This window comes from Schistocerca nitens, chromosome 4 (genome assembly GCF_023898315.1).
Source record: "Schistocerca nitens isolate TAMUIC-IGC-003100 chromosome 4, iqSchNite1.1, whole genome shotgun sequence".
NCBI lineage: Eukaryota > Metazoa > Arthropoda > Insecta > Orthoptera > Acrididae > Schistocerca > Schistocerca nitens.
The window spans coordinates 693,968,649-693,984,024 of NC_064617.1; the positions used below are offsets into that span (position 1 = coordinate 693,968,649).

General features: G+C 39.2%; 1 protein-coding gene across 1 annotated transcript in view; it reads left to right on the forward strand.

Annotated features, from left to right (window-relative positions):
- The window catches only part of LOC126251952 (dolichyl-phosphate beta-glucosyltransferase), a 118,791-nt gene that overhangs the window by 84,563 nt on the left and 18,852 nt on the right, over window positions 1–15,376 (forward strand). Inside the window, exon 5 of the mRNA XM_049952718.1 lies at window positions 1,046–1,289. Within this exon, the coding sequence (XP_049808675.1) occupies window positions 1,046–1,289 (244 nt within the window). The remainder of the gene's footprint in view (window positions 1–1,045; window positions 1,290–15,376) is intronic.

Consider the following 15,376-nt stretch of genomic DNA (forward strand, 5'->3'; position numbering starts at 1 on the left):
TTTATGAGTCCTGCTTTTACTTTGGACTGTGGTCTAGATGATGAAATTAATTCTCATTCCTGTAATTTCAAGAATAATTCAGTGTGAGTACACATCCTAATATGTGCCCATGACTACTGACAGAAATGAACTCTCAGGGTCGTCTGCACTCCATCACTAAGTGTGAAAAACCCACTGTTGAGTCAAGAGAGACAGTTTTACTTGTCTTTGAAACTTACTGATGTTATTGTGTAATGAAGCTTGTATGCATAAAACTGCATACAACTGCAACAGCTATTACCTTCAATGTATCTAGTTTTCAGAGGATTAACCAGTTGAAAGGACTACGAGAATAAGACAGGGGGAAAAACAAATCAGTTTGGCATGGGTTGTACTTACAAGCATCTCTTGCTATGCTACTGTGTGCACAAAATCCAGTCTTATTTCATATATTACCATTCACCATATTGTTTTATGCGATTATTTTCTGGTTTTAATGCAGCTGAAGTCATTCACAGATTTATTGTGCAAAAATGAGAAATAAGAATATTATGTTAAATGAATAACAGTGCATTCTGCAGAAATCTATGCACATCAAATGCCACACTATAAGATACCGAGATAGTTGTTATGTTTGATTGTTTCTGGAACTATGTTTCAGAGTGTGTTCTGTATTCTGGTTTTCTGACACACATGTCCTCACCAAATTATGCTCAGACATGACTGGAAATTAGAAATTCATGTAGATTCAAAAGGAGAGAAAACAAACATGTCTTATTAATCAAACTTCATATAATATTTATATATTTTATATATTTAGATATATTTTAAACTTCATATAAGTTATTTTAATATCTAGTAGCAAAAAAAATGAGTCTTTTCAATTTCGCCATTCTCTCTCTGTGCATTTTCTTAGATTTTTGTGGTCATATCTGTGATTGTTATCATAGCAGTGAGGGAGATTAGGAAGATTATGATGTTGTGTAGTAGTAGTAGTAGTAGTAATAGTTATTTTTGTATTGTTCTTTGGAAAAAACAGTATTTGAGTTTTATTGTTTGTTTCTAGGTGACTACACAAAGGAACCAGCTGGTGTTGAAGGTAGAATAGCTGTAGTATGTGGATCACGTGCACACTTGGAGGAGGAGGCCATTGCTACCCGGTCCATGTTTCGCACGTTACTGATGCATGGATTTCATTTTCTTGTCTGGCTGTTTGCTGTGAGAGGGATTCGTGATACACAATGTGGATTTAAACTGTTTACCCGTGAAACTGCCAGAGTGTGTTTTCACAACATGCATGTTGAGCGTTGGTGAGTGGTATTAAGCTTAATCAGATAATCAGTTTTTATCTTTTTGTGTTTCTGTAAGATCACTACAGTCTGCATAGTGATGAACAGTAACAAAGAATTTTGACCTAGATTTATTCCACCTGACTCGTGGATTACCTCTTGTTATTTGCACTTTCCTGAAATAATTAAAGTAAACAAAATAAGTTTTAGCAAACCTTGTTAAGTTACCTACATTTTACATTGCTTTGTGTTTTTAGGTAATCTGTAGGTACATTTACAGTAAACAGTGACTTAATATCATAACATAATCAAGTTTAACTTTAAATAGATGATGATCAACTTTTACTCAGGTGAATTGATATTTAAAGTGGTTCTTATTTTTTCTTCAGTCTCATTTACGTATTTTTAATTATATGATGTGGTTTGATCACTCTGGATCATCTTCAGATCTGAAACAAAATGAAACTAAATATTTATCATTTAATATTGTACAGTAAGTAGAAAAATGTACATGAATTTTGCAACAGCAATCTGGCTTGTCTGTTCAGAAACTCATCTCAGGGTACTGTGGTTTGCAGATGTGGTCAGTGTTTTAAATAGGTATCTGGTGGTGGCAGGGGAGTAGGGAGGGCGAAACAGGAGGAAAAGGAAAAATTAAGCAAGGGTGATTGAGAGAGGCGAGAGGAAGCAGGAGGGAGAGTGGTAGGGATGTCACGAGTTTAGCAAAAACAGTCATGCTAAAATTATAAAAAAGTATAATTATGTAAAAATACTCATTAAAATGTTAATAGTGTAGAGTAATGAGTACATAAACTTTTAGCAGCATACAATCATAAAATAGAGCAAGAGGGAATGAGAGTGGTAAAAGAAGGCAGGGAGTAGGGGATGGGGGATGAGGTCTAGTGGTAGGGATGTTACAGGTTTAACAATAGAGGGTCTTACACTAAAATTGCAGAAATGCATTATGTATAAATATTTCATTAAAATATTAAAAGCATAGACCAAGGGCTGCATAAAAATTGTAAAAGGTATAAAACAGTGCCTAAATTATAAAAGTGGAAATAAAGTAACTAAAACTTAAATAACATCTTAAAATGTTTAGTGTGAAACACTGAAAGTGTAAAACCTTAAAGTCTTGCTCTGAAAGTATAAAAAGTAAAATTTTATAAAAATTCTCATTAAAATATTAAAATTATAGAACAGTGGATGCATAAATAGTAAAAGACATAAAGATTGTAAAATTATGGAAGTGAAATTATGTATCATACCAAGAACTGACTTAAGTGTCATTAAATATTAAAATTAAAAAGGAAAGAGGTATAAAATGATGAAAAGTGTAAAACAATAAATTATAAAAGCGAAACTGTTCAGCAACTAAAGTTAACAGAGAACAGAATGTAACAGTTATGGGTAATTGCATTTGATTCTGCGTGGTAGCCTATGGCACAGAATTGTACAGTATTTACAGAAACCAGTGTGCATACCGATGTGCTGCTGCCAGGATGGTGTATGAAGCAAAGTGCTACTTGCTGTCTCTTATTAGTGAGTGGGGTTGTTACTCATATGTGTCATGCGTCGAGACGGACAATTGAAAGAGGCCTTAGAGTTTCTAATAAAAGTACTATTGATAAAATCATTCTGCTGATTTAATGTGCTGTGCCAGGCTCTTGCAGGTCATGTGTAAAAATCTCATTTTCTTCCGACATTGCGAGGAGGTGTCCCTTAGGTTCATTCTGCAGTACTTCCAAATGCATATCAACGGTTCCAACAGCATGCTTTGATGTTAGAAGATGTTCATCAAATGCTGTTTTATTATTGTGAATTAAAGCATGCTCTTTAAACATGTTTCAGACTTCAAACATTGTGCCTGTTTGACCTATGTAAACTCTTGGACTTTAGTTTATCTATGCCTGCTGCCATGAATTGTGAGGCTTTTCTGTTCAGACGGTACTTCAGTCTGAAATGGATAATGTCATTATTTTTAAACCCTATACACAAATTGCTATTGCAAAGATGTCTAGCAGTAATGTCTGAAACCCATCCTTCATAACATATGGAGAAGTTCATAACTTTCTTGTCTCCCTTTTCATCTGTTAGTGCACTGGCACTGATTTTACACTGTTGTTTACTTTTAATTTTCTATAGTAACTTAGTTATTGTTGGGACTGGATAACTGGTGCTCACTGAAACTTGCGTTATAATAGTGATTTCTTGATTCATCTCATGCTCGCTTAGTGGCAGTTTTAATAACCTATTAATCAAGAACTGAAAATATGGTATCTTGATTCTTTCTGGGTGTCAAGACTTTGAGTTCATTATAATGTCTGCACAGGTTGGTTTTCTGTACACTCTAACACAGTGTTTACCCACGTCTCTTGTAACTGTAATGTTGAGATAGTTGATGACTCCTTTATTTTCATGCTCTGCTGTAGCACTCAGGCTCTCCACTGTATCATTAGCACTACTTTGATCTCCTTTAACTAACAAAATGGCATCATCCACTTAGCGGTAATAATAGAGAACTTTCCTGGCTACTGCAGGGTTGCCAGTGAAAAATTGATGTCCCAAATGATTATGGAAAATCTCAGCCATAATGCTGAGAATTTCCCATGGCTAGCCCTTCTAATTGGTGATCTATCTTACCATGAAACATGAAACAGTTGTAGGCTAATGTAAGTTCTAGAAGCTCCATTGATTCAGCTATTACTGCTGTAGCCTTTTTGTAGTGTTTTATAATTTTGTTCTTAATGATTTGTAATGTCTCATGGACAGACGTAATTAGTGTATAAATTCACCACATCTGGGGTTGCAAAGATGGAATCAGCTGGTATGACTATATCCTTAATTTTGTCGACAAACTCGATCATATTTTTTGAACAATACTGCTTGTAAAATGTGTGTAGTATTTAAAACGTTTGTGCTAGTGCAGCATTTATCAGGTCATTAGCACTCTGTGTCTTATTTGATACAGGACTCATGTTTTTGTCGTTTTTATGTAGCTTTACCTGTGCATGTGTGTCTGGCATTTGAGGGTTGATGACTATATATGTCTTATTTTCCCTCCTCGTACTAGGGAGTAGAAAATCAGTCTTGAATTTTGCATATTAGTAGTGCATGGAACTTTTTTTTGGAAATGCATTCACTTCATTTCTCCATTTTCCAGAGAAAAATTTTTCTGTTTCATTGACATAATCATCACCACCTAAAGTGACCACAGTGCTGTCCTTATCTGCCCTCATGATTAATGCTTTATACCTCTTTAACTTCTTATTTAAGTTATCTATAGTCCTGCTATCATTATTATGATTACTTTCTGACTGAAACTGTGTTTTTAACGTGTTGATGACTTTGGCTGTCAAGTCATAGTGTCTATGAATAGGAAGTCCTAATATTGGTCTGGAGCTAAAATTTAAACCTTTTGTTAGAAGAGATATCTCTTCAACTATAAGAGGAATGTTTGTAAGATTAACAAACTTTATTATGTCCTGAGAGGGAGGTAGAAGGACAACTTATAAGACAAGGGTTCTTACCTCAATCAACGAGAGAAATTAGCATGGGATGCTTGTAGTACTCTGACAGCAGCTCAGCTACAAGCTGAAAGTATTTCAAAGTATGGAACTTGGTGTAAATCCCAAGGAAGCAGAAGGGAAATAAAAATCAGACTGTATTTATGATAATGGAATTCTACTTCAGGTACTTTTCTATGACCAACACTTCCTTAGCTAATTCTGTGTCCAACTCTGAATTCATATTGATATAAAGCAGCTAGCTATTCCTCAGAACAAATGACTCCACCCAGCAGATAGAAGTGTCAGTCTGTGGCCCTCATTGCCAATAGCACAGTATCAGCCCAACTCCGTTCTCCACAAACCATCAAAAACTTCCCAAATTTTCCTATGTACTAACTATCTTAACCTATGAACATCTTTCATTGGCCAGTGAAGATTAAGGATGTGGAACATCTCATTCTACAAATGACATGTTACATCTCAGCATATTATTTTTAGGTCAAGACTCCAATCTTCTCACTCACTTATAACAACGCAATAGAAGGTGAGTCACCTAACATTACAACTGGAAATATCTCCCAAACCACAACAAACATTGAATAACCTATTCCATACACCAAAAGTGAGGAGAGGGGTTGATGGAGTTGGTTAACACAAACCATTGAGAAATATACGGAAGTTTGATTTTCAATACATACTTATGCTTTTTTTAAATGGAAGCCTGTTATTATTTTTAGCACAACTGAAAATAGAAACAAATACTTAATCAATGCTATTTGTTACATTGTAAAATGTTAAGTACATCTGGAGTAATTTGTAATGTAAAGTTGATGCTTGAAACCTCAGACATTCAGCTGCATGTTGTAACAAACAAGATCTGTAGGGGTATGTTTACGAAGACTACAATGTTTACGAGTTTGTCTGTCTCAGTGTCTGCACGCTGCACTTGCTGAATTAGTCCTTGTACTCAGAATAACTGTAGTACACTGTGTGATAGTGTACTGTACACAAGTAAGAAGAAAAATATGCACAGTAGGAACGTGAGAAGGTCGCAAGTACAACATTGTGTACAGTGTTGTCAGAACTGTGAAAATGGTTTATTCTAACTCTGAAAGGGCAGAGGTGATACTCATCTATGGTGAGTGTAGACAAAATGCAGCTGCAGCCTGCAGTTTGTATGCAGAAAGGTACCCGGACAGAGATCATCCAATGCGCCGCGCAGTTGAAAACATCTACAAACAATTGTGTGCAACAGGTATGGTCACAACACGCAAATGGGTCCATAACAAATCTATCACAGGAGAAGCAGGTGCAGTTGGTATGTTAGCTGTTGTTGCTATGGACTCACACGTGAGTTCACGCGACATTGCTAGAGGCAGTGCAATGAGTCAAAGTAGTGTAATGCGCATACTTCATCATCACAAATTTCACCCGTATCATGTGTTACTGCATCAGCAATTACATGGAGATAACCTTAATAACCGAGTTAATTTCTGTCAATGGGCATTAACAGTGGAGGCGTTGCAGTTCAAACTGTTTACCGATGAAGCGTGTTTCCAAACCATGGTGCAGTGAATTTACGAAACATGCATTATTGGTCCATGGTCAATCCTCACCGGCTTTGACAAGTAGAGTGACATCGACCGTGGAATGTAAATGTATGATGCGGAGTAATTGGCCACCATCTCATTGGTCCTCACTTCATTGAAGGCACCCAGACAGCTGCAAAATACATCGAGTCTCTACGAAATGATCTGCCTACATTGCTAGTAAATGTCCCACCGGAAACATGTAGACGAGTGTGGTATCAGCATGATGGTGCTCCTGCACATTGTGCAGTGAACACTAAGCTGACCCTTGACAGAATGTTCAACGGGTGTTTCATAGGATTTGTGAGATGCATAAATTGGCCAGCCTGTTCTCCTGATCTTACACCTTTAGACATCTTTCTGTGGAGTACGTTAAAGGAGAATGTGTACCGTGATACGCCTACAACCCCAGAGGATATGAAACGTATTGAGGCAGCCTGTGGCAACATTACACCAGATGTACTGCATCATGTAAGACATTCATTACACAGTAGATTGCAAATGTGTGCGGCAAATGATGAGCACCACTTTAAACAGTTGCTGTTGTTGTCGTGGTCTTCAGTCCGGAGACTGGTTTGATGCAGCTCTCCATGCTACTCTATCTTGTGCAAACTTCTTCATCTCCAAGTATCTACTGCAACCTACATCCGTCTGAATCTGCTTAGTGTATTCATCTTTTGCTCTCCCTCTATGATTTTTACCTTCCACACGGCCCTCCAATATTAAATTGGTGATCCCTTGATGCCTCAGAACATGTCCTATCAACCGATCCCTTCTTGTAGTCAAATTGTGCCACACATTTCTCTTCTCCCCAATTCTATTCAGTACCTCCTCATTAGTTTCGTGATCTACCCATCGAATCTTCAGCATTCTTCTGTAGCACCACATTTCGAAGGCTTCATTCCATACAGGCCTACACTCCATACAACTACTTTCAGAAAATACTTCCTGACACTCCTGATACTCGATGTTAACAAAACTCTCTTCTTCAGAAATGCTTTCCTCACCATTACCATTCTACATTTTATATCCTCTCTACTTCAACCACATCAGTTATTTTTCTCTCCAAATAGCAAACTCATCTACTACTTTAAGTGTCTCATTTCCTAATCTAATTCACACAGTGTCATCTGATTTAATTCTACTACCTTCCATGATCCTCATTTTGCTTTTGTTGATGTTCATCTTATATTCTCCTTTCAAGACACTGTCCATTGTGTTTCACTCCTCTTCCAGATCCTTTGCTGTCTCTGACAGAATTACAATGTCATCGGCAAACCTCAAAGTTTTTATTTATTCACCATGAATTTTAATTCCTACTCCAAATTTTTCTTCTGTTTCCTTTACTGCTTGCTCAATATACAGATTGAACAACATCGGGGATAGGCTACAACCCTGTCTCACTCCATTCCCAACTACTGCTTCTCTTTCATGTCCCTCGACTCTTATAACTGCCATCTGCTTTCTGTACAAATTGTAAATAGCCATTCGCTCCCTGTATTTGACCCCTGCCACCTTCAGAATTTGAAAGAGAGCATTCCAGTCAACAGTGTCAAAAACTTTCTCTAAATCTACAAATGCTAGAAACGTAGGTTTGCCCTTCCTTAATCTATCACCTGAGATAAGTCGTAGGGTCAGTATTGCCTCACGTGTTTCAACATTTCTACGAAATCCAAACTGATCTTCCCTGAGATCGACTTCTATCAGTTTTTTTTAGTATTTTGCAACCGTGACTTATTAAACTGATAGTTCGGTAATTTTCACACTTGGAAACACCTGCTTTCTTTGGGTTTGGAATAATTAAATTCTTCTTGAAGTCTGAGGACATTTCGTCTGTCTCATACATCTTGCACACCAGATGGAAGAGTTTTGTCATGACTGGCTCTTCCAAAACTATCAGTAGCTCTAATGGAATGTTTTCTACTACTGGGGCCTTGTTTCGGCTTAGGTCTTTCAGTGCTCTGTCAAATTCTTCATGCAGTATCATATCTCCCATTTCATCTTCATCTATGTCCTCTTCCATTTCCATAATATCGCGCTCAAGTACATTGCCCTTGTATAGACCGTCCAGATACTCCTTCCACCTTTCTGCTTTCCCTTCTTTGCTTAGAACTGGTTTTCCACCTGAGCTCTCGTTTCTCTAATGGTCTCTTTCATTTTCCTGTAGGCAGTATCTACCTTACCCCTAGTGATATATGCCTCTACATCTTTACATTTGTCCTCTAGCCATCCGCCCTGCTTAGCCCCTTTGCATTTCCTGTCACTCTCATTTTTTAGACATTTGTACTCCTTTTTACCTGTTTCATTTACTGCATTTTTATATTTTCTCCTTACATCAGTTAAATTCAATATCTCTTCTATTATCCAAGGATTTCTACTAGACCTCGTCCTTTAACCTACTTCATCCTCTGTTGCCTTAACTATCTCATCTCTCAAAGCTACCCATTCTTCTTCTACTATATTTTTCCCCCCGTATTTGTCAGTTGTTCCCTAATGCTCTCTCTGAAACTCTGTACAACCTCTAGTTCTTTCAGTTTATCCAGTTTCCATCACCTTAAATTCCCACCATTTTGCAGTTTCTGCAGTTTTAATCTACAGCTCATAACCAACAGATTGTGGTCAGAGTCCACATCTGCCCTTGGAAATGTCTTACAATTTAAAACCTGTTTCCTAAATCTCTGTCTTACCGTTATATAATCTATCTGAAACCTTTCAGTGTCTCCAGGCTTCTTCTATGTATATAACCTTCTTTCATGATTCTTAAAGCAAGTGTTAGCTATTATTAAGTTATGCTCTGTGCAAAATTCTACCTGACAGCTTCCTCTTTCATTCCTTACCCCCATTCCATATTCACCCACTACTTTTCCTTCTCTTCCTTTTCCACTATCGAATTTCAGTCCCCCATGACTATTAAATTTTCATCTCCCTTCAGTATCTGAATAATTTCTTTTATCTCATTGTACGTTTATTCAATCTCTTTGTAATCTGCAGCGCTATTTGGCATATAAACTTGTACTATTGTGGTAGGTGTGGGCTTCATATCTATCTTGGCTACAATAATGTATTCACGATGCTGTTTGTAGTTGCTTACCCACATTCCTAATGTCACAGAAAAAGCTGAGTAGCACTGTGGTATAATGGTTATGATACTAAACTGTTGCATGGAGAGTCATGAGTTCAAAACTCACCTGGGCTGTACAATTTTAATTTCTATATTTGGTTTGACTACATTCTAGAAGTATCCACAAATGCAAAGAATCATTGTACTGGAATGTTCTGTAGCTGCATATATACTGTATGTGTTCTGGTCGGAGGCTGTTCGCTCCATGCTCTTGTGTGTGCAAGTGCTGAATAAACCTCTGTTAAGTGAAGTTAGTGTTCGTCATTCATCTAATTACACCATCTTCTACGTGACATTATTCTGGTGGAGGTACCGAGTATTGGAACTTGTAATTGCGCACATAATCGACGACACAGTGGCTCCCATCAGGCCATGACAGAGCCACTGTTTACGTGGCAAGAAACCCGAGTTTGAGCTATATTCAACAGATCACAATCTATTGGAGACAGAAGAAGAAGAGGACGTTACGATGACAGCAATTATTGCCACCACATGAGACATCCTTCCGTGTTCTTTGGTGACAATGGCCAAGATCCAACCAAATGGCTGAAGGTATATGAGCATATGGCCAAATTTAACAAATGGGATGACACCGTGTGTTTGGCTAACGTATTTTTCTACTTGGAGGGCACTGCTAAGCAATGGTATGAGAACAACGAGGGAAGTTCACATGCTGGGAAGTATTCCAGGCGGAACTGCGTAAGTATTTCAGCAACACACAACAACAGAAATGCAAGGCTGAAGATAAATTAAAGTGGAGGACACAGCGTCCAGGAGAAACTACAGTATCGTACATTCAAGATGTCTTGAGTGAAGGAGGAAGATAAGGTTGCACATCTCATGAAGTGTGTTGCTGAGGACATGTATCAAGCCCTACTCCTGAAGGAGGTTTCGACAACAGACGACTTTATAAAATGGTGCCAGTATATCGAGACAATGCATCAAAAAAAGAATTACAAGCAAGAAGTTGGAACGGCTTCCAAATGTCGTATCGATCTCTGTGATGGAGGAAGCAACTGATTTCACAGGTGTTCTTCGTCAGATAGTGAGAGAGGAAGTTCAGAAGGCACTTGGATTGCATGGCGAGCAACAAACCGAGATGCTTCAAGAGGTCATAAGGGAGGAAATGGAACAGACATTGAACCCAATCTCTTGTCCTTTATTTCCCTTTAAAACGGTGAAAAAGTCGAGACCCAGGAGGAGTTATGTTTCTACAGTGCTGCATGAGGAACCTTTTTGGGCACCAAGAAAAACTGATGTCTGGAGGACCCAGGATAACCAACCAATATGTTTCCACTGTGGACGACCGGGACATGTGGTGCGCTATTGTTGAGAAAGGCGGCAGATATTTGATGACGCCCGCACCAGAAGACAGCAGACCGATCTTAGCCGACGCCAACTCCGGTACAATGAAAATAAACAAGATGTGGGTGCAGGACGATGTAGGTCACCGTTGCCGCAAGCTAGCCGCTGCAGAGGATGCTTCCCAACAGGCAGATCCAGGTCTCCATTGCTGTTTATAAACTCCAGCTGATCACCTAGCTGTCGCAACCTAGAAAACTACAGGGTGCGACCTACCTTGGAGGTGAGGCTGCCGAAGAGAAAAATCCTCTGCCTTTGATCACTACAAAAATGATAGGAAACTACCTCAATATCCTCATGGATGGCCGACCAGCCCAACCTCTTGTGGAATCTGGAGCATCATATTCAGTCATTTCGGAGAAGTATCATCACCAGTTGCAGAAAACCGTATTCGTCGACAACAAAACATCTCTGCTAAAGGTGGCTAATGGGAAATATGTAAAACCTACAGGAAGATGTACCATTCGTGTGGGTATAAGTGGCCATACACAGCCCTTAGAATTCATCGTCTTACAAGAGTGTAGTCATGATGTCATTCTCGGATGGGACTTTTTGAAAGCTTCTCAGGCAATTATAGATTGTGGTTGCTCGAAGATTATGCTAGATGAGATACGATACTGTGGACAGGAAGATGCGCATTCGAGTGTGTGGAGACTGTGTTTGCTGGATGAAGTGATCATTCCTGCAGTCAGTGCTAGAAAGGTAACGGTCGCGTGTCATGCCATGCATCAACCCGTGGATCTTGTAGTGGAATGTAAGGGAAGCATACCCTTGAAGAATAACTTCGTCATCCCAGCCTCTGTCGTCTCATTTAAGAATGGATTCAGTGAATTGCGTGTAGTTAACTGTCGCTGAGAACTGCAAATCCTTCCAAGACGTATGTGTGTAGCAAACGCTGAGTCGTTAATTGAAGAAAAGCTGAGTGTCATAGAAACCTCCCATGCCAAGTCTGTGGGCGAAATTAGCGCTACCACTATGAGACAAAATCTTCTAGCTCAACTATCCCCTGATCTCACTAAGGAACAACAGAACAAGCTACTTGCCATTCTTCAAGAGTTCTCTGAATGCTTCAATCCACAGGTGAAGAGCAAATTAGACAAATCGATGGTGAAGCACCGGATTAGCGCTGGAGACCATCAACCAATAAGCCAGAGAGCATACCATGTGTCAGCAGTGGAACATCGAATAATTCGCGATGAGGTAGAGAAAATGATGAAGAACGACATCATTCAGCCTTCACAGAGCCCATGGTCGTCACCAGTGGTCCTCGTCAGGAAGAAGGATGGCAGTTGACACTTTTGTGTTGATTACAGGAAGCTTAATAAGATAACTAAAAAGGGTGTTTACCTTCTTCCACGAATTGATGATACACTAGATTGTCTGAAGGGGGCTAAGGTTTTCTCAACCGTGGACGTGTACTCGGGATATTGGCAAATCGAAGTAGATGAGGCTGATCGTTAGACAAACTGCATTCATCACCCCTGAGGGCCTGTATGAGTTTAAGATGATGCCGTTTGGTTTGTATAATGCACCAGCAACTTTTGAATGGATGATGGATAATCTTCTGAGGCACCTGAATTGGACGATGTGTCTTTGTTATTTGGATGACATTATAGTGTTGTCAGAGACATTTGATGAACATATAAAAAGACTGAAGGCCGTTCTTAAGTGTCTCCAACAAGGTGGACTGAAACTTAATCCAAGAAAGAGTCTCTTTGGAGCAAAAAAATCAAAATACCTGGACACCTTTTGTCAAACGAAGGTGTGCGGCCAGACCCAGAAAAAGAGAGATCTGTAACGGAATTTCCTATTCCTAAAAGTATTGGAGTTGTGATAAGCTTCCTCGGATTATGTTCTTATTACCATCATTTTATCAAAGAATTTTGTATCAAAGCCAGGCCAATCCAAGAGTTGTTAAAAGCTGATGCTAAATTTATCGGGGGTGGTGCTCAACAAGATTCTTTCGATGTGCTGTGAAAAACTCTGACGACTGACCCTGTACTTGCTCTGTATGATGAGAGAGCACCTACAAAACTACACACAGATGCCAGTGGATATGGGATTGGTGCTGTTCTGGTGCAAATTTCGGATGGAAAAGAGAAGGTTATAGCCTATGCTTCTAGGACACTTACAAAAGCGAGAGAAACTACTCAACAACAGAAAGAGAATGTCTTGCTGTGATCTGGGCCACGTGCTGTGAAAACAGCTGGAGCATCCAAGGTTGCCAAATTGAGAGTGGAAGACATTGTATTAAAACACAGTGCCCCAAGGTCATTAATTACGGATTGAGGAAAAGTTTTTTAATCGAATCTTGTGACAGAGATAAACCGTCGGTGCAACATTACTCATCACATGGCGATTGCCTACCATCTGCAAACTAAGGGGCTTACTGAACACCTTATTAAGACATTGGCCGACATCCTATCAATGTTCGTCGATGTTGAACAGAGCAACTGGGATGAGGTGCTACCTTTTGTAATGTTTGCCTAAAACACCACCAAACAAGACACCACAGGATTTACACCATTTTTCCTGTTGTGTGGGTGTAGATGACTACGACGATGGACGTTGTGTTTCCGTTACATCCTGATGACGCGGACGACGACTACATCGGCCAGGTGTTAACCAGAGCTGAGGAAGCTCGGCAGTTAGCTCGACTCTGCACACTGCAGACTCAAGAAAACGAACGCTGAAGGTATGATGTGAGCCTCCGCCCTGTTCTCTACCAGCCTGGTGAACTTGTCTGGATCTTCACGCCTGTTCGGAAGGTTGGTCTCTCTGAGAAGTTCCTCAGACACTACTTTGGACCTTATAAGGTTGTAAGACAGTTGTCTGATGTTACATATGAAGTTTAAGATTTTGACCCTGATACAAGACAACGAAAGATCTGAGATACGGTCCACGTCCTTCGCATGAAGCCCTATAAAGATCTTGCAACCCGGGGTAAATTCAAAGCTCCAGTGACAGGCAACATGCAGAAAGGTGACGAAGAGCGTAGAGGCAAAAGAAGTTCTAAGAAGATCACCGCCAGGGCGAGAATCAATCATCGAGAGTCGGAGTATGCAGGACTGATGACTTGTTCCCGGACTAGGAGGACGTAACACCGAAACGGAGGGAGCAATGTCACAGAAAAAGCTGAGTAGCACCGTGGTGTAGTGGTTATGATACTAAACTGTTGCATGCAGGGTCATGAGTTCAAAACCCACGTGGACTGTACAATTTTAATTTCTATATTTGGTTCGACTACATTCTAGAAGTATCCACAAATGTAAAGAATCATTGTACTGGAATGTTCTGTAGCAGTATATATACTGTATGTGTTCTGGCCAGAGGCAGTTCGCTCCGCGATCTTGTATGTGCAAGTGCTGAATAAACCTTCGTTAAGTGAAGTTAGTGTTTGTCATTCATCTAATTACACTGTCTTCTACATGACACTATTTTTTTATTCATTATTAAACCTACTCCTGCCTCTTCAGGAACCATATGCTTGTCTGGCCTCTCAGCAGATACCTCTCCGTTGTGGTCACACCTTTTGTACAGCTATCTGCATCGCTGAGGCACGCAAGCCTCCCCACCAACGACGAGGTCCATGGTTCAGTCCATGGTTCATGGAGGGGGCAGGGGGGGGGGGTTGAATAGTTATTGGCCTGAAATGTCAGGACACACTCCTTTACATTCTGTAATTGAAAACAAAAAACAAATTTGTGATTGTAACTACATTCTCATGTTAATGTACATTTTCTTCTAACAAATCAGTGCCATACAGTATTCTTCAGAGAAGAAAAACTAATAAAATGTTAGCATTTGGACGTAACATGCTGTTCATTTCTCTTCTGTAGTTATGTTACACCACTGTTCTTTTTGTACTCCTAATTAATTCGGTTCTCTCTGATACACACAGTTGAACTGCTGAGGAGTTACTCAAGCATCAGCTTTGCATTACAAATTACTCTGGATGTATTTAACATTTTACAATGTAACAAACAGAATTGATTAAGTATTAGTTTCTATTGTCAGTTGTGCTAAAAATAACAACAGTTTTCCATAAAAAAATAAAAAATAAAAACCGTAAGTATGTGTTGAAAATCATACTTCTATGTATTTCTCAATGGTTTGTATTAACCAATTACACCAGCCCCTCTCCTCACTTTCGGTCTATTGAATTGGTAATTCAGTGTTTGTTGTGGTTTGAGAGGTGTTTCCAGTGGTAATGTTACACGACTCACCCTGGATACTTTTTAAGAGGTAAATGAATTCTTGTGTGTGGATTGTTACAAATTTTGTGCTACCATTTGATGACAAGCCTTCTGGAATTTTTAAACTGGTGTATATGGAAAAAAAGTTGATGAGATTAATAAGTCATTATGATTATGGTAGAATTATCCTCTATTGATAAAATAGTCTATCGTTAGCAGGAGCAACTGTAAAACTGTGATTGTGGTGTTTGGTAGTTGCAAGAGTAATGTTTGCAGTGTATTTGTTATTTTGTTTTTGAAGATGAAAATGAATTTGGTCATCTCTAAACAT